Source organism: Balaenoptera ricei, chromosome 5, assembly GCF_028023285.1.
Source record: "Balaenoptera ricei isolate mBalRic1 chromosome 5, mBalRic1.hap2, whole genome shotgun sequence".
Classification (NCBI taxonomy): domain Eukaryota; kingdom Metazoa; phylum Chordata; class Mammalia; order Artiodactyla; family Balaenopteridae; genus Balaenoptera; species Balaenoptera ricei.
In genome coordinates, this window is record NC_082643.1 from 115,952,614 (window position 1) to 115,973,660 (window position 21,047).

Consider the following 21,047-nt stretch of genomic DNA (forward strand, 5'->3'; position numbering starts at 1 on the left):
CATATTTCATAAGTTTCATTTAAATCATATAATTGCAGTAACAATTACAACTGGGATAAAAAGGTTAGTAATAAACACACCTGGCTCTTGGTAAGCATACAACTTTACTGGTGGGAGAAGAATGTACACATAGTAAAGAGAAGCTATTAAGCTACAAGCTTTTAATACGGTGGCCATCAGTCAGTATTCAGAGGGAATGGAGACATTTTGTTAAGTAAAGGTTTGTTAAGAGAACTTCTACCCCATGTTTAACAAAAAAAAAAGAAAAGAAATAAGTATAGTGTTCTAAAGTCCTAGAGTACATATTGTTTCTACAATTCATTTGATACTTATATTGCCCATTTAGCTAACATTTATTATTATTTGTGCTTATGCAAAGTAGTATAGTTTGGTGGAAAGGTACAGAAAAAAATGAAATAAAACTAGTTTGAAGAGTTCGGATTACTTAACTTCCCAACTAAGTGATGTTACTTTGGGCGACCAGAACTGATTTGTTTGTTTTTTTTCTTTTAATTCACCTCTTTTGTGTCAGGGCCTTGTTCATAGTTTTATTACTTCAAGTCTTTATAAGTCTGTTTCTCTGCTCTATGGTTTCTGCTGTATGCTTGGTTTTCTTTGATTACATGCTAGTCATTGTTCTTGGAAAGTTATTTATGTAGATAATCTGAGGTCAAGGATGAAGGTAACTTCTGCAGAGAAGATATATATTTACTTCTGCCAGGGTCTGTGGTCACAAATGCTTTGGAAATCACCCTAAACCAAGTTCAAGGCTTGAGTTTTGTTGAAACTGCAGGCAATAAAACCTCTGCTGGAGGGCAGGTTATTTATTATTCTACCCCTAGCTTAAGAGTATAGCTTTTTGAGGTCTCAGATAATTGTGGGGAGCCCCCCTGTTAGACTCTGCACCTTGTGTAGACATTGGTCTTTGATTTCTGCCCTCTTGCTCATGAAGTTTTCAAAATGAAAGTTCAAATTTTCTAGGAAATACACTCAGGAAACAAGAGGAATTTCTCTGCTTGTTTATCTCCCAACGGTTCCATTTTCCTTCAGTTTTGCCTAGGAATTCCTTATTATCATGTCAGCTATTTGTTGCTTTTAATAGGAAGTTATTTATATTTTATCCAGCATGCCTAGTGTGTTTCATGGGGAGGGTGGGTCTGAATAACCTGGCTCCTATTAGCTGGAAACACATACTGTGCAGTGCTTAGTATTTCCATGATTGATTTAATTTAGAAGTGATACAAACACCATGTCACCGAAAAGGTGTTACTATGCCTTACCTCTGAAAATGTGGTTTCCAAAGAAAGTTTGATTTAATTTTATACTTTGGCTTCCACATTCGTGTACTATGACTTTGCATGAGTAAGTATAAAATGAAAAGTGCTGGTCATGCCTAAAGCAAGAAACACTGACAGCCTAGCAACAGATTTTATTTATAAGTTAATTAAACAAAGGTTGCAATAAAAAGAATATCTTATGTGAAGCAGTTCATGGACACTCAGTGGGGCAGGGAGGAGACAGTTAAATACATGTAGTAGCGTCCAGAAATAATCCAGACCTTTATAAAAATTACTAACTACCCATGGATATACATCAGTAGCACTTTAGAGCACTTCAGTTTTCTGGTACCAGCAATGCAGCCATAAGGGGATTGTTTTTTTGAATGTTTGTGTTATTGAAACAAGATATTTTATAAGTCTTTTCTATTTATTGCAGTATCTACTACACAGAAACTCTACTGGGCATAGCATTGGTTGCTGAAGTTGCTGACAGTGTTTATGTGTGTGGTTTAATGATAAGGGCATAGGGTTGGAAAATCAGAGATCTGAAATATCTATCACTGATTTGATGTTTGATCTTCAGCAGATTTGATTATACTCTAAGATTACATTTTGCCATCTTTCTACGGTTAATTTTGAAAAACAGTGAGATCTTTTTTGCTAATAATTTACTGGCCAGGAATACTGAGTTAGAGGGCTATAATTCATGGTCCGTAAAAAGTATAGAATAATAGCCCGGTCATTTAAAGCCACATTTACTGGCTTTTAAGCCTTACTGATTTATATGCAAATGTAAATTATTTCATGAAAATTTAAGACACCCACGGCTTAAATTTGGAGTCACATAAAGAATAACAATTAAAAAGGGTTTTGTCACCACCAAGAAAATAATCTTTTTTTGTGTCTAACTAAAACATGTTCTATCAAACTATCCCAAGAACACTTCTATAATTGACATTACGCAAATATAAACCTTCAAGTATTGATCAAACTTCTCTCTCTCTTACCAATAAGTTGTTTCCTTTGCGATGCTAGAGCTACTAACAGATAATAATTCCTGAGTAAAAAAAAAAAAAAATCTAAAATAAAAATACAAATTTTTTCATGGATAATAGGCACACAGAACACCTTCAGGGGTCTTCAGGACTAACAGGCTTGAGATTGCATTTTTACATTTAAACCGCAATTCAGTGCTCTTTATTTGACCAAAATAAAAGGGCTAAAAAATACACTCACGGGTTTTATAAAAAGCTGTTACGAACCCCAAAGGGAAGTTTTATGTTTTTTAAAACACAACAGTAAATTTTCAGTAGGAGTTAGAATTTAACCCCAATATTTCAATCCCTAATAGACTATGGGGCTTTCTTGTCCAGGATCAGTATGTTTATCAGAATAAAAGTTTAATTATGAGAAGAGAGTGGCCTTGAGGAGACATTTGAAGCTATCTAGAAATAGTTAGAAACTTGAAACCAGGCATGTGAAGCTTGTGAAGCACCTTTCTAGTCAAGATCTGAATATTCGTAGTTCCAGTCACTGCAGATCTTACGAAGTGACTGAGGTGTTGCCGGAAGTCTGAAAATACATAACCGCTGGATTTTCAACTCCACGAGGGCAGGGACTTTGTCATTTTTACTACTAGATCCCCAGTGCTCCTTGACTGGCCTTCAGTAACTGTATTTGATAAAAAGATGGCACCAGAGACAGAAGCTGTGCAGTAACAAGATGAGGACAGGGAGAAAGTTTTTATTTTAAAAATATTTTAAAAGCACATTTTAAGATTAATTCCTAGGCTTAGGAATTCCATTATCCTAGGCTTTCAATCCAAGATACCGTTGAGTAAATTAAAAGCAAGGAAGATTTTAGCATTGTGGGGCTTTTCTGATTCCTGAATGAACTTGTGTCTTTTTTTCCTGTCCAACTGAGCACAGAGAAAATGAATTTGATTAAGAAGGCTCAGTGAAGGGATTTTCTGTCAGAAGAGTTTTTCACAATGAGCAAATCCAACCCATGTCCACAGACTCCAGTTTATGCAAGCGAGGCTAAGGCACCGGCATCTTTGTCCATCTAAATTCGCACTCTGGGAATGAATGATTGGTGATGGGGGTTGGGAGGACGCAGGGAGAGATAGGCTGCGTCTCTCTTTTTCTTCTGAACTGGGCTTTTTCGATTTTCTTTTCTCTGTGCCTTTCTCTTACCTCTGCCCGTTGCAGATGTAACTGTTGCAAGTAATCCCCTGACCGTCCTCACCGTCATTATAGAGCTGAGGCCTGCGGTCGCAAAATGCTATCTATATTTATGACCTACACTTTGTGTGGCTTGATCTTCTTTACGTAAAGGCATCTACAGAGGGAAGCTTTTCACTCCTTGTCGGCTTACCGTTGTTACCAGCTGAACATTTCTGGGAAACCTCAGAAGTGCTATGAGCTTCTTTCAGAGGCTGGAAGGTGGGGATCTTGAGACTGCTTTGCTTCTCCATCCTGAGCTAATGGAAACCCTCTGTTTCCATTCCTCAGGCAGAAGTAGAAGGAAGATACCTTTTGGGTATTCTAATTTTAACGAAGTCATCTCCTTACAGAAACTGTTATCAACAGAAAGTAGGATCTATTATATTACTAGCAAGCTCTGCTTTATTAGTTCATGTTATCTAATTGACTTTTGGATTTGGCTTCAGGTAAAACAAATTGGGCGGTGATATATCAATGTAGTCACTCGTTCGGTTTGCTTTACCTTACCCTGACCATTCATTAGTCTCAGAACACACACAAATTTTTAAATATGGATAAACACACTTGAGCTTGAGTAGAATGAACTCTTGGTTCATAGTTCAAGTGAGCAGAGCCTTTTTTTATTCTGGTTAGGTGATGTTTTAACTGTCTTTGTAGTGTATCTGCTTCTTTTCCCACTTACCACCCACATTCCATTTGTGGAAGAGTGACAATATATGCTGCTTAATTGCATAGCTGCTTCTCCTGGGTGAGGCTGGGGAGAGAACAGGGGGATTAAATTGCGTATGGCTAGCTCAGTTGTTATTGAACAACATCCTGACTGATGCCTGATGTCTGCAGAGGATTTTCTTTGGATTCTGATCAATGGAATGCTGGACACTGAGAACAGCAAATGGCCATTTTCTCTCCTGTCTTTAAAATGAAGTATGTCCTCTCTGAAGGGTGATCTATCTAAGCTGGATCTCAAGTTTAAATGTAAACGACAGTGCATTCCTTACTTTGAAGGCAGACACAAGCTCATCCCATTGATGGCCAAGATGCTTTGTGAAAGGAAACAGCTTTTGTTACAAGTTCAGAATTCAGCCAGTATTATATCTCTGCTGGAGGCTTGATGGGAAGACTCCTTTAATGTGGAACAAGCATCATTTAAATGGCCGGGAGCTCCTGGGACTGGAACCTGGTGCCCTGTCTCTGCAGAGGTCAGCTGGTGAGTGTGTGCCGCTCTCTTTCTTCAGAAGACTGATACTGATTTTTTTTTTTCCATTCAAATAGAAATCATAGGAAAGTTTGAGCAACACAAATATACAAGAAGGAATGATTTTAGAAAATTATTTTCTCAACAGTTTACTACTGAATAGGTTAGTTGTAGAGAGGCAACATTATCACTGCATAGGAATGTCTAATCTGCCTGGCGCTCCAAAAAAGATTATGTGGTCTTCGTTCATCTCATGTGGGAGCAAAATTTTCTGTGATTGGGAAAAGGATAAATGAAAAATCACATGCTAAAAAAGAACTTGTGATTAGTTGATTTTATATAAAAGTATTCATACTAGTCTGAGATTTTCTGTTTTGTGATTTCAGTAGGGGAGCCCGCAAGAGGGTTTTAGGAGTGGGTTCCTTCTCCTGAGGTGGGCTGATTTAAGAGCACTGAACCTCAGGCCTCCTGCCATTCCTGGGGAGGGCTATCTGGAACAAGTCATTTGCCTTCTAGGGTCCTCCACTGTAAAATTAGGGTGACTTTGCTTCTCTGTGTTGCATCCAAAGATATGAGAAAATGTAAGCAAAGTAGTGTAATTATTGTTTCTAAAGATTTGGCAATAATGGTGCTTTGTGAAACACTAACGTCAAACTAACATCTAACAAACTAACATCTGACTCATTACCTTTTCTTCATGCAACAAAGTGAAGAAAAGAGCTCTCATACTTTTTGTAGAAAAATGGAGGGAATCTAGGGGACTAAGACTTTGTTAACCATGCCTAAATTCTTTTTTTAAAGTTATTAGATTGAAGTTTTAAAAATGTGTAATTCTCCTGGCATTAGAAAATCACATAATTGAATTGATGCTGTCCAATTTTACAAGTAGGTCTATTGAGTTCATTAAAGGCTAATGAAATAAACTAATGTTTTTGACAACAGGAACTCCCCACTTTCTTCTCAGCTAGTGCTTGTAGTTTTTCACTTTCCTTTTGGGAAATCTATAGAGGGGAGAAAATATTGTGATATAGTATAAGCAGGTTCTAAGGGGGCCGTGGGAAGGACATTATCCTAGACGACGCCCAGAAGAGTCAACCTCACTAAAGGAGGCTCCGCTACAGTTTGTTGGGACTCATGTTATTAAGTTAAAAGGATAGTCACAAATCAAGTAAGACTTGTTGGTTGTAAACATTTTAAAAAAATATTTAAAAGAAAAGAGAATGCCAGATGGCATTAAGATCACCCTGTGCTCCAGTCTTGATGCTTTCACTGAACCACTTTCACTCCTAATGACTGCTTTGACACCATCACAGCTAATTATTTCAAAGTACCTCAGAGGAGAAAATGTTTGAATTATATAAAGTGGCAGGTGATGACTCACCTGGTTAAGGAGCCTAAATGTCTATGTGTGTTTCTTTGTAAATATTTTCCAGAGGAGGGAGTTAATAAGAAGCTGACTTTTTTTTTTAGAAGATGAATTCTCAGCTGCTCAAGTCAGAGAAGATTATGCTCCCCATATATAAGAAACTAGTCATGCTGCCTGGAAGTTAACTGACCCGCGAACCATCATGGCACCAATATAATGCTGGCTCATGCCATGGCAATTATTCTCTCCTTTGACTGACTTTTGAATCCGATTAAGTGCTGGGTTCTCTATACCATGGAGTGCATTTTGCTTGCTTGTGGGATATTTTATTAATCCTACAGCTTTCAACTTAATTTAGGTAAAAAAGAAAAATTATAAATTTTGTTGTAATAGGCTAAAACATGTAGTGACCACTCACAGTATAGAAAATTAGTATTTTCCCTCCTAGAAATAGTACTGAAATGAAATTTTACATTTTCCATTTATCTAGGTAGATATGTCATAGAGTTAGGTTACAAAAATATGTCATTTTCTAAAAGGACACTTTTAATATTATTTTACTTTTTTCTTAATAATAGGATATATATAGAATCGAATTATATTGTTTAAATGTCAACAGTTAAGGTACTTATCAAAACTTTTCTTCTAAAATGAGACAACTGTGTGATTGTATGTAAGGGTGGTGGTGTCCGTAATCCACTGTGTACAACACAGTGTTATGACTCTTGTCTCCAGAGTCCAGGGGTGAATAATTAAGAAATGAGTGACATCCTATTGGCCCTTGATAAAATTGTGGTAAAATTCAGAAAAATTGGTAGTGTATGCAATTGGAATACTATAGAGAATTTCATCTTCCTGAATTAACAGATTGTATCCTTTCTTTTCTTTCGCTGTGTCTCTTTATTGGGTATACACACAGGAACATCCAGAAACACTAATCCTGCGTTACTTCATCACGTTATTTAATGTTAATTTGGTATTTAACGAAAGCTTTTGGTAATGAATAACGAGCACCTGTGTGCCTCTTAGAATGATGGAGAGTGATTCAGGTGTTGCCTGCTTCCCTCTCTCCCTTTCTCTGCCTGTGTCCTCCTCTCCCTCTTTTGAGGGCGCCCTCTTTCTCCCGGGATAACCTGGCTGAGCCCAGATTATGCTGCGTGCTCACTGACAGCTCCTTTCGATTCCCTGCTTAATGCAGCTCCCTAAGGCAGCCTCACGTAGGTCTGTAATTGACACACCGAGGACTGGGCTTCTGCCAGCCCTTCTCAGACGTGCACACCCCTGTGTTTCTCTGGCAGTGGCAAGTAACTCCAACTGTGCTCGTCTTCTCCCCAAACTGCAGCGTTGATTCTTCTTTCTTAAGTGAACCTTGGAGAAGGGAAGGGCTGAGAGATTTAAAAGGCAGGGGATTCGTGTCGTGTGCTACAGCAGAGCAGCAGTAGCAACGGCAGCAGCGGCAGCAGCAGAAGCGAGTCATTTAGCGCGACTGCACCATTTTTTTCTCACCCTGCATAGAGGTGTGGTTGGAAGCGGCAATAAACTACCCACCCCCTAGCAGTTCCACGGAGGTGGCCTCTTCCTGGCTCCGGTCGGAAGACACAGACTGTCTGGAGGAGTCCCCAGAGACCGTTCCTATTGGTGATGTGTGCCTAAGGAAGGCTTTTTCAACTAGTAGGATGCTTGTCTGCCCTTGCGGCTACCCAACGGCTGAAGAGCTCGAAGTCTAGTGCTCCGCCTTCCCGTGGGACCATTTCCGAGTGTGGGCGCACACCTCTGCCCGCGTGTGTGCAGGTGTGTGCTCCTGGGGGGCTTGGCCTGGGACCTTGGTACGCTGTGGTGAATGATGGTGCTGCAGAGGCTGGAGCAAGATTACGACCTAGCTCGGGGGTGGAGTGGATTATTTTGTGAGGGTTCTGGCTGCCAGCCATTGCCCTAGCGGGGGAAAATCACATCCCCATCTCGCTCTAAAAGCACCTGGATTGCTGGGGAGTGGAAGCTGAGCCGCGGCAACCGCTTCTGCTGCTTCCCTCTGCAAAAATGGCTCACGCAGCTGCTTCTATTAAAAAAGTTCGAGAGGCTGAACTGGATGAAAAGGAAAAAAACCTTGAGAGAGAGAGAAAAAAACAACGGAAAATCCCCAGGGAACGTATGGAACGGAAGAGAAAGGTATGAGGAGCATCCCTTTAACCCTTTGCCTCTGTGGCTCTGTGCAGAACCATGAGCCTCAGAACCGGCAACTTCCTTCTCCTTTCCCTCCATCATTCCCCTGCACCATTTCCAAGCTCAGTTTGCAGCCTATAGCTCGTGCCTAAATTTGCTGCATTGGGAGGAGATGCCTGAGCAGGGCACATTTCCTTGGGTTTAACCGAGTAAAGCAAGAAAATGTCTCCACTTCATTTTTCTGCTTTTCTCAATATCTTTATTCGGTCTCAAAGCCAGGTGTTTTGATTTCTCCAAGTGACTCTGAACACTTGTCTTAGAAGAAGGAAGGGATTGGTTTACGGTTGGAGGGTTAAAGTATTTCCTTCTTGTTCCTCACCTCTACTACAAGATCTTTAGCCTGTGCCTTCTCACTGACTCCATGTATTTGATGTAGATCTCTGGCTAAGAATAAAGCACAGGTTTTATTTACTCTTTTTTTCCCCCCTTCTGAAGGTTGACACTGTTCTATGTAAAACTGCACTAAGAATCTTGGTGCAGTGAGCCGTGTATCAGAATTTTTAAAATTTTAATTAATTCACTTTGGTTTTCATTATTAATCTTATGATTTTCTTTTCTGACTATAGCAACTAAATGAAAAGACCGAGATTAACGAATGGGACAAAATGTTGATTCCCTTTACGATAAAGTGTAGAATCGTTGTCTTTTAAAATATTGTTTTTCTTTTAAAATAGAAACAACTTTACAACTTAATGGAACTGCTATATTCATTTACCTAGTGCTCTGTTTCTATAAGGGAAGAAGATCTCTGTAAATGCTTTAATTAACAAAGTAGGTCACTGAATAATTTCAGAAGACGATAAATGGCATATTACATTAGCAGAGCATAAAAATCGTGGTTTGTACACAAGCTGTTAAACATAGCTCTGGGATTAGGGATGCACTGGGGCTCCATAGGCTTAGTAATCCAAGTGCTCAATGTCTTTTTTTTCTTCAGTAATAGATGTGTTTACCTTTCCATTTGGGGGCTATTAGCTTTGCCTTACTTTCGGAAGGACACTTGAGGACCCGCATTACGTTGAGATCTTACTGCATAGGGAATCCTTACATTTCAGTTTTACTACTTATTTCATCAGTAGTTAGATCAAATGACTGTCATTGGGCAACCCAAATAAATAAAATTTGCAGTATATTATCATTTCCCTTCTGGGGAAAACTTTAACGCTGCCTGTCTGACCTTTAAAAGGCCTTGTTTCAAGGATGCATTAATTCTTTTTTATAATATCAAAAGTATTTTTGGCCATTTTTGTGGGAGTTGGCACCCTTCTTGACAGCTACTGCAGTTCTGTTTCTAATCGTCTAAATGGAACTTTACGGCATAAAGCAGTTTCCTGTGAGTATATCTTTTTTATCTTTTGTTCTCCAAAACACAGTCTATTATTATTTTTTGCTGGGGAGTGCTTGTTCAGTACACAGTGTGACCTAGTAACTTTGCTCACCTAGAGTACCACGCATACACCTGGCAAATCTCTTGGTCTCACTCTGGTTTGTTTCTGTATCTAGTTCAAGCTCCTTCCTTTTCTATACTTTATTAAAATTGAAAAACCACATCATTAAGATGGAAAAGTGCCAGTAGTTGTTGAGAATCTCCGTTGCTTGGATGCTGCATTGCTTTAGCTTGAATCCAGCACGGCAGGAGAGAGATCATTGGTTGATACTGTGATCATATGACGGGATCATCTGATCTTCGTATTTAGTTAATATCATTAAGTTAGAACCAGAGAAATTGGGGGAATGATGGCATAGCTACTATTTGTTTTTGTTCCTCTTTTTTTTATATATATACACATCTATTGGTCCCCTTCCCTTTTCTACTTCAGGTGCATGTGGCATTACATAGGTATTTACATAGCAGAACAAATGCTTGCTAAAAGAGTGGCTGGGTTTTTTAGCTGTGTCAGATTTATTTTCTAGATACATTTATACCTCCCCCTCCCCTGGCCCCATGCACACATAAGCAATTGAGCCAGTTCTAAAATTTGGTTTAAAAGAAGAAAACTTTACCTCATAATTATTCCTTAAGGTATATATAATGGTAATTCATAAAGAAATGAAGAAAGGATGGTTGCCTATTAGTAGCACTCTGTAACACCATCTACAGAAAGTAATCTAAAAATCATTATACTTTATTTGCTGATGCCATTTTATAACCATAAGGGAATACATCAGTTGTAGAGATGATTGAGTTTATCGTTTGCATGCCCATTTGTAAAGTGCGTTGCAGATGAACCTGTTTATTCGAAAATTCAGATGAGACCTGCCCTAGTGGCAATAAAAGCCAACCATGGAGCTTGAAAAAAATAAACTGATTTTGAAAAGATTTTTACTGAAGTAAAATTATTGAGTATTAAAACAAATCAATTAAGCAGCCTTATATTTGGATTTCATTTTAATATTCTTTTGTAAACTCACTGATAATTAAAAGAATCTTTGCATTATTATTTTGTACTCCATAAAACATTTAAAATAAATTTTAATTATTTGTAAAGTTAAAACACATTGCATGCTTGGCTGTAAGCCCTCTACCAACTTCTCAGTGGTATGGTTTTTGTAAATGGCTGGATTTGTATACTAAGGGACCTAGTTTCAACCTCATTACAAGCAGAATTTATCTTAGAATAAAATGTTCAGGCTTCTTTGGGCTACAGTCTGGAGAGCTAATATTTAAATATAGTATGTACCAAACATATATTGTATATGTGTCATACTGTGGTAGACCTAGAATAAAACTAAGCTTCAAGCTAATGGACCAAGATTAAGATTAGTTGAAGCAAACTGATCTACCATTCATTTGTTCAAAAGAATACATTGATATTCCAGCTTTTTACAGAGATAGGGCTTATTATTAACTTATATTAACTTCAGTCATTTCTTTGTATGTCCAGATGTCTAGTCTCTATTCTAAACGCTGAGAATTTTAGACTTGAGAAGGATTCCAAAAGGAATGATTTCTCACAGACTTGTAAGACTTTGTCCTAGAATGAGATTTTGAGTATAATATTCTTTCTACAATCATATACTATTTCCTAACTGTACTTTTTTTTAATTTGGAAAAATAAATAATTTTCAGAGAATCAGTAAACAAAACAATTTCATTCTTGAAAGTAAAGTGTGTGTTTAAATTCTCTTCCTCGTTTAAACATATGATTACCAGTTATTTTCAAATAATAGATACGTTCTCCATTTCTCAGCATGGACAAACCATTCTCTAGTCCATCATAATGTCCGCAACACTCACTGAAATCATATGGCATAAAAGGCAATTTGTATGACTAGTTCTTGGCATTGTAATGCTTAACTTATTCCTATTATTTTAATTTATACTATTAAAATGCCAGAGTTTACATTTCCTGTAAAAACTATGATAATAATATTTACTGAGTACCAATGCGGCCCTGTGTCTGGCACACATGTTGTACTATTTAATCCCAATGGCAGTCCTATGTATTAGGTATTCTCTCCATTTCACAAATGAGGAAACTGAGGCTCAGCATTATGGAACTTGCTTAATCGTACCCAGCTGGTATATAGCAGAGTTGGGATTTGATCCCCAGGCTCCAAAGTTCATTGGGAAAAAAAAACATAACATGATTGCTTGGTCTTGTACCTACACTGAATCTAGAGCATAAGTAAATCATTTAATCTGCCAATGCCTTGGTTTTTTAACCTCCAAAATACCTTCCTGTAACTGAAATTTACTGTGAGAATAAGTTAAATGACATATTTGAGAGGAAATTATATAAATTTAAGGTTGTGCTTCTGTCGTGATTGCACCAAAACATTTCATGAGATTTCCTGGAAAATCAGCTATTAGGAGTCCACATTTGCTTCTTAAATATAGCAGTTGCCGTCAATGATAGATGATTATATACGATCATTCTTTGTTACAGTTTTATCAAGACTTCAAAATGTATTTGCATATTTACATTTATTAAACTGACACTGAAAGGTGATTTTGCATAGGATTAAATAGAAAATAAAAGCAAACTTTTTTCCACATCTTTTTCATTGAATTTCATAGAAGAGGGTTCTGATCAGTTATTTGATTTTTTAAATGTATGTAATTAAAGTCTTGGAAGGAACCAGACTTCTTATTTCTAGGATAACCTTTGGGGGACTGCCCCAACCATATTCTCCTTGTCCACTTTGTCATTAAGTTGATGACAATGAGAATACTTACTGAGTATATATAATGGACTTATTACTGAGTTGTAAGGGAACATGAAGAGATGAAGAATTTTAAAAGTTACTCTGTTAGTATACTTTGTTAAAATGAAAGAATGCTTATTTGCAAGTGTGGAGAGGAATGTATTCTGCAACTTTTGACTTATGAGTTGTAAATAAACATAAAATATAATGGCCAGCTGAACCTGCCTTCCTTGGTGGTCTTTGAGTGAACCCAGTTGTGTAGGGAGAAGAGTGGACAGGCCAGACATCTCTCCTGTCCTTGAGTCTTTTGCTTGGGCACCCAGCCTGATTCCAAAGGAAAGCCCACCTCTGAGACCAGCAAAACTTAGTCAAGAACCATGTATGCAAAGATTTCTGGACACCAAACCAAATGCAATGTGATTAAAAGTACAAATCACAACACAATAATGTGATCCTGTATAATGTATTACATTCTAGAACTCTTCAAACATGGAAAATTCCAATAACATTTTTTAGCATTTACATCAAATTGTCTTTATGTAATTTCCTATAACCCCTTCATCAATACATCAGTATGTCTAGAAACCACACTAACATAAAGTAGATTGGTGAGGTCTTGAGCTTTATCTGGATAGCTTAATCTCTTTTTATGACTTAATGTTCACTTCAGTCTAAATAAATATGTTCAGGCGTATCTATTTACATGTGGAGGCTTCCATAGAATCATGATTTTTTTTTTTTTTTAATTTTTTAATTTTGGCCATGCCGTGTGGCTTGAGGGATCTCAATTCCAGGGATTGAACCCGGGCCACGGCAGTGAAAGCGCTGAATCCTAACCAGTAGACCACCAGGGAACTCCCAGAAGCATGATTTTTTTAAAAACCTATTTTCTTCTTCTTTAATCCTCCTTCTATCCCCTTTTCTTAGTTCAATTCAGAAACCCTTTCTGGGCTAGAATAATTATCTTTATATAAGTGACTTGCACTATTAATGGCACTCTTGGCCAGCACCCTAAGTCTGAGTTTTTATTGGTTTTTTAATTATAAAGAACCTCTTTCAACCATTTGAGTGGGTGAGTAACTACTAGCTTAGGGTTACAGCTGTCAAATTTGTGGGATTGTAGCAAAAATAGTGCCAAGTATATGGCTTGAGATAAGTTTTTAAGAAGACTGTTAAAAGACAAAATCTTAAAGTAAAAAAACCTACTGTGGGTGAGTTTATTTTTGGAATCTAAACTCTTTAAACAAACTCAATGTAATTCCCCACCCCCTTTTTAGTTGTGTTAATCTGAATTCATATAAATGTTTTAATCTTTATGAAAACAGTTTTCATTGGTGACCTTTATTATCAAATTTTAATTTTATTAGTTACTTTATTCATCATTTGGGTAAAAGTAATGATATTTACAGCACATTTTTACATCATAAAGAATACTGAAAATATTTTGTAGAAGTATTATAGGAGTCAGTGAAAATACAAGGAAGTTAAGAATTCTACTCGTGCCATATTTAATGATTTTTTTGTGTGTACTTTTATTTTTCCATTATGTCACCCTTTTTCATTTGTATTTCTTGAAATAATTTCTTCACAAAGAATGATTACTTTTAGTATCAGAGACAGAGACACGGTATATTAAAATGGAGAATAGTACAAAGAAGTCACTTCCAAAATTTTGGAGTTCTGTGGAAATTGCTAGTGGAATCATCAGCTGTTTGAGTGTGACCCTTTTACTTCAAAGGTGACTTGTCATTTTTAAATGTATATTGTGGAAAATCCCATTAGCGTCATCTGGCTCCATTCCATTCATAATAAATCAGGATCCTGGGGTAGACTGAAAGGGAAAGAAGACCATAATCTATATATGTTTAAAGCTCCCCTGGTGATTCCAACCAGAACTGGAAACCAATGCAATAAATATTTTCATCCCCCCACCAACTCTTACTCTATTCCATCTTTGATTTGAAGCAATAACAGATCTTCTTCTAATAATCAGGATTACTGTAAATTGTCATTGAGAAAAAATTTTCCATGTGTATATAGGAGACACCCTGGCAACTTTTTGAATGTTTAATGAGACTAATTTGTCTGTATAATAACCAATTAATTTTGAGCCAGGAAAAGAGGAAAGGGTGTTTAATAGGTAAGTTGTAAGGCTTCATGATCTGCATACAGTATGACTATCTCTGCCCTGATGGTATAATCTTCAAGAATGAGGCTTGTATGTTTCTGTGTATACACACATACATAACTAAGCTCATAGAGAATCGAGGTGTTATCCAAGCTAAATTTTTGAAAGAAAATCACTGAAGTGTGATCTAAAAGTTATGTCTTAAGCAGATTGGGCTGTTTTGAATGAACTCAAGTAAATGTCCTGGGGATTTAATTGGTAATTTAGCAGCCTTTGGAGACCTCAAACCTTTAGAGATGTCAGCACTTGTGGAACTCCTAAACACAAGTCAGTAACTACTTTTTGTTCTTTGTACTTGACTTTGCTAGATTTTTCATATCTTCAAAATTACATAAAATCCATGAATGTGGGGAAAGAAGAAGGAATGAGCAACTCATAGATAAATTCTCTCTCCCAATTCTTCAGATATTTCCTTTTAATATTTCTAACTCAACAGGATCTGTACAATGCCAGGGTTTTTTGTTTGTTTGTCTGTTTATGTTTTTGGTTTCTTGCATGAATATTTTACCAACTGCTCTCTCACTCTCCTCCTGGCTCACCGCAGCTGCCAGGGCAGCCAGAAAGGGATTCCCCACTAGGTTGTACAGAAGTCTGGAATGGACTTTCTAGCATGTATAGTTGGAATTACCCCTTCCATTTTCCATCACTTCATTCGTAGCTTGCCAGAAAAAAAGAAAAACTTCTTTTTCCCATTAGACTTTCATTGTAATCCAACTTAGCCTTTTTCTAGAGACGTCCCTTTATTGTATGTATATCATTACTGCACTGCTCATGTCATGAGGAACACCTTAATAGAAAACTATGTGGTATTAAGGAGGAGAAATATCAGGGTACAGCAATTATTATAAACATATAATCTAGTTTTTATTTGGTTAGGAGTGATAGTGTTATTTCACATTAGTAATTTCACATTAATATATATTTCTTGGCTCTCTCTATATTTTGCATAGAGACCTGTTAATTACCAGTTTTAACTCATTTGTTTACAGTTTGTAAAAAGAGGTTGAAATCAAAACTGACATTGACCTCTATGTATCTGTACGTGAGTAATGTTGGTTTTACCAAATGTCTATTTTTCAGGGGAGCTATTTAATCTCTAGATTAAATTTTTTTTTTTAATTATTAGCACCTTTTAAATTATTATTTATTTATTTATTTATTTATTTATTTGGCTGTGTTGGGTCTTCGTTTCTGTGCGAGGGCTTTCTCTAGTTGCGGCAAGCGGGGGCCACTCTTCATCGCGGTGCGCGGGCCTATCACTGTCGCGGCCTCTCGTTGTGGAGCACAGGCTCCAGACGCGCAGGCTCAGTAGTTGTGGCTCACGGGCCCAGTTGCTCCGTGGCATGTGGGATCTTCCCAGACCAGGGCTCGAACCCGTGTCCCCTGCATTGGCAGGCAGACTCTCAACCACTGCGCCACCAGGGAAGCCCTCTAGATTAATTTTTTTTAAATAAATTATATTAGCATCACAAACATGAACTCTAAGCATCTACTTTCATTTTTTATTAATATATAGGGATCAAATATTACTTTTGCATTTGAAACTAAGTTTAGCTGCCAACGCTTTCAAGACATTCAGCATGATTAGAAGTGGATATGGGATCTAAGTTTATAAAGAACAGGCCACATACCAGGAAGCTGTTTACTAATTTAATAAGTGATATTTACACAAAGTTTCCAGATACTTCTAAAGCTCCATAAAAACAAATTCAGGAGACCTGTGTGTAACTCTGTCTACTAACTGTGACATTGGGTAAATTATTGACATGACCTTACCTTTTTCACCTATAAAATGATGAGGACCTGAAATCTTTAGAAGTCTTTCTGTTCTTGTATGATTCTGCACCATTTTAAATTGTCTTTGCTTCTTTCTATTTTTGTAAGTGATTGAGATAGTTCAGTGGAATTTCCAAGTTTTTCTTCATCTAATAGGAATTTTTTGAGCTGACACTATGTCGCAGACAGAGTTCCTGCATCCAAGAAGCTCTCAGACCACCTGGGGTGATAGGTACTTTCACAGATAACAAGAATAAAATTTATTTGGGCCATTAAGTTGGAATGGAAATTGTCTATTTTTGTATATATGATGCAAGTTTTCTTTAATAGGTCTTGTATTTGTAAGCTCTTATCTGGCAGAAGAAATAATGGAGGGAAATTGTTCCTGTTATGGTACTTGAAATTTTCTGGAAGTTGTTAAGGCAGGAGATATAGAAGATGAAGTAATCTTATGAAGCTTGCAGTTGTTTTTGTTTTGTATTTTAGGTACGGATTTGAGTCATCTCCCAGGAAGAAGTTTATTGTGGTTCCCTTATTTTCCGTTAAGCCTGTGTATACTGGTACTGCCACGACTTATAAACCCGCAGACAGATACCGTCACAGTGCTGTTAATCATTTTACAAAGGTCCAGTGGTAGTAATGGTAGCTGCCTTTGAACCGCAGGGCGCTATGGCTAACAAGAGCCCATGGTAAGCACTTAAAGAAACCTCAGCAATTTACAAACCATTTAGCTGTGTAGCTCAGGGAAAATAAGACATCTCCTGCGTTCTTCTGGGATAGAAGTGCAGATTTCCTCCTTATTTATGGCTCCTGCCTCAAACTGGGCCAGAGGCTTAATTAAACTATGTCACATCCTAACATGACTGAAACCAATAAAGTGTAAGTAGCACAGGTTACCTGGAAACAGTAACTCCTTTGAGGAGGAGGTCACTTAGGAAACGAGGAGCTTTTGCTCAGGGCAGTCACCTACAAAACATGGGGCTGCAGTGTGGGCTCTGAGGGACAGGAATCAAAGACTGGATGTAGGTGGGGGAGAAAAAAGCCATCTGTGAAAGCACAAGTTGTCATTAATGGGGAGGAAGCAGATGACAAAGGACCCAGTAGCAGATGCCAAGCCTATGACTACACTATATTGAATCATATAAAGGATTTTGTATATAACATAAAACACTCATGCTCAGCCATTTAACACAAGAGGCAACATTTCAGAACTTTTGACTTTTATACTAGAAAACAGCACTGGAAAGATGGAAGAAGAATTTGTAGTAAGCTAATATGAGAAATTTTTTTGTCATCAAAGGCAGCTTGATAACTGAGATGCATGTCTCTTTAATCACTATAATTAGCCTCCACACATGAGCCTTCTGGGTTATGTATTCTATAGTAAGTTGTATAAGAGCTTACAAAACAATTTAGTCACTCCAATGATCTTTAAACGTCTATAAAACTCAATTAATCAAGAAGCTCAGATAATGATGCTAGAGAGTTTTACATTTTTCACTTAGAGCCACCCAGAAGCTTTTAGATTGTACTTGTTAATTCCTCTTTTTGCTTGTGTTAGATTAAAATAAAATCACAATTCATTTCCCATTAATCATCCTCTCTATTTCCAATATGAGTTCAGATGTAACATAATTCAGGATATTGCAGTTCTTGGATAAAATAATTATTAAATGAATAACTACTATGAGCTAACTTTTAAGTTGAGTGGTAAAGATTTTTGATTGAGTAAAAGAAATATTTTCTGTCAAACAACTCTTCTAGATAGATATTTAAAGTTGATGTCAATGGGGAAAAAATTAGAGGACAGTGCTAGATTGGTGTAATAGCCTTTTATGTTTATAGAGGTTGTGGACTTCAAGTTGGGCATTAGCAGGATAATTAAGGTTGGCTTAGGTGGAGAGGCTGTCTCAGAGGACAGACATAGAAGCTGATGAACAGCCTAGCATGGCATGACCAGAGAGTAGGGCTGGATAGGAGTTGGTGGATAGTTGGAAATAAAGCTGACTGCACAGGAGAGCCTTTAAAACAAGGAAGAGGTAACTGAGCTCAGTGAAGCAAAAAATAAGAAACTATGGAAGTTTCTGTGATGATATAAGCTTATGGGGAGGAAGTGGAGCTAGTGAGGTCACCCAGGAGACTGTAAAGTCATCCAAGAGATGTGAATCGGGCTTGGATTAGAAGAGTTGCACAGGGAAATCGGTGGAGAGGGAAACAGGATGGATATTAGCACTCAACTAAGAATAGGGAACAAAAGAGGTGAATAAAAATGACCTTAAGGGGCTTCCCTGGTGGCGCAGTGCTTGAGAATCTGCCTGCTAATGCAGGGGACGCGGATTCCAGCCCTGGTCTGGGAAGATCCCACATGCCGCGGAGCAACTAGGCCTGTGAGCCACAACTACTGAGCCTGCGCGTCTGGAGCCTGTGCTCCGCAACGGGAGAGGCCGCGGTGGTGAGAGACCCGCGCACCGCGATGAAGAGTGGCCCCCACTTGCCGCAACTGGAGAGAGCCCTTGCACAGAAACGAAGACCCAACACAGCCAAAAATAAATATAAATAAATAAATAAATAAATAAATAAATAAAAGATTACTATTAAAAAAATATTCTCTCTAAAAAAAAAAAATGACCTTAAGGTCATACATTTGAATGATATTAAAAATGATGGTATCTTTGACAGAAACAAAAACTTCCAGTGCAATTCAGGGGGAAAAATAAAAATACATTATATATGGAGGGTTTGAAAAAATAAAAATACATACACTTTATATATGGTAGCAAGATGATGTCTCTCAGAGTCAGAGTCAGAATCCTGCTTTGCTTCACCACTTTCTGGTGATATGATCCTCAGCTTTGGTTTTCTTTTCTGTAAATCAGATAATAATGATTTACCGAATCATTATTTATGTTAATGATGATTAACTCTAACAATATATATATGTATCACAGAGTAGTTATAAGGACTAAAATGAAACAATGTTTTTGAAAGCACTATGCACATGATAATATTAAATATTATACCACCAGACTTTTCCCCTTTTTAACATGGGAGAAGGAGAAAAGGAAATATACTGACCACTCAAAAGGACTAAAAATGTTCATGAAAGTATTGATATAAACTCATTATTTTTAATATCTATACATGCATATAGATATAAAGAGGAATATAGAGAGCTCTGTGGTGTGTGTGTGTAAATACATATATCTCAGCAATGATGTCTCAGTAGCAATGGGCATATGTAGCCCAGACCGTTTCTAAATCTCATTTTCCAATACAAGGAACCATAATCCCTTGGGGAAATGGCTGATTCAAGTAAGAAAGTGCTCAAAAAATGATGGGGCATGTCAACCTGAAGAAGCTCCCAATGACCTGCTATAGAGAAATTTCAGCAACAAAATAAATAGCGAAAGTAATGGATATTAATTTATAGAATAAAATAAATATCCGTGAGTCCATACTAATAGAAATAAATGATTGGATAAATGAATAAATAAGGAGAAGGGGAATATTTTTCTTACAGTAGAATTCCAATTAACAAATCTGGAAGAAATCATAGAAATTATGATTAATACAAAGGTGAACAGCAATCTAGTTTGTTAGATAGTTCAAACTATTAAAAGTTCTATCAGTGAATTGTTTTTAGCTACAGAATTTGGTAATAATTAACTGATTGTGCCTAAGTCTTCAAAGAGGGAAAAACTTAGGAGACACAATTATCTTGTATAGTTTAGAATAACTTTTGAACTCCCAAACACATTCAGATAAAGAGATTGTGTTATGATATTTTTAATGATTTATTTTAAAGATATAATGGAATTACAAATGCAAAACAGAATTTTTTTGGGTTTTTGTTTTACATGTATTTCTGAAGGTTTTTACATAAATTAATATTTTTTAAAAGGCACATGGAAAGAACTTATATACAGTATATCAAATAATATAACCAAATTATCAGAATGATATTTTATTCATGACAGTGCTATTTGTCAATTATCTGAAGTGGGTCTTTATGAATCATATGTCTGCCTTATACTGAATATTGCACACTTGACATAGATGGTGTTGGCATCGATGCAATGCGTTTCTTATTTTTTTCATTTTATTCCTGAATCCTTTTTGAGTAAAATGATAATTTAAAAGATCCTTGTTTTGGTAATGGGTGGGGTATATTTATTTGCTGGTGATAAAATTACACTGGCAACTAACATTGGTTGAACACTTTTCATCTTCCCATTGGTGTGCAAAATTATAATTTTACATAGTTTGATTACTGAGATAATTGTCCTACTTCTCTGCCTCTTTTTTGTAACTAAGACACACCGTGAATCTGCAGGAACCTGTTTCAGCGGTGATAATACATGACCGAGTTGTCCTTTGTCCACTTTGACCATGAGAATTGACTTTCTCTTTGATTTACCATACTTGATTCTCTGATAATTATCACGAGCAGGCAGCTGCTCTGCATGTATCAGATGATAATCTCACAACTAATGACTCACTCCCTGGTCCCTCTCCTTTTAATTAACTTTGCTACCGCATGGCCAAAGTCAGTAAAATTTTTCCTTTTGTTTTCCTTTGCCTATAGTAATTCATTTGCCTACCTCAGTCTAGCTTGGTAAAATATTTAGGTGTGTAACGTTGTTTCACT

The 21,047-nt window shown here is 37.0% G+C and overlaps 1 protein-coding gene across 14 annotated transcripts in view; it reads left to right on the forward strand.

Moving 5' to 3' along the window:
• The window catches only part of ANK2 (ankyrin 2), a 695,510-nt gene that overhangs the window by 410,748 nt on the left and 263,715 nt on the right, over positions 1–21,047 (forward strand). For 4 of the 14 annotated variants that reach the window (XM_059923448.1, XM_059923452.1, XM_059923482.1 and 1 more), the window contains exon 1: positions 7,500–8,232. The exons of 9 other annotated variants lie outside the window; for them this stretch is intronic. In XM_059923448.1, coding sequence (XP_059779431.1) covers positions 8,104–8,232 — 129 coding nt within the window. In that variant the 5' untranslated portion in view covers positions 7,500–8,103. Of the gene's footprint in view, positions 1–7,498; positions 8,233–21,047 lie in introns of those variants that run through there. One more of the 14 variants, XM_059923442.1, reaches the window with a different exon arrangement.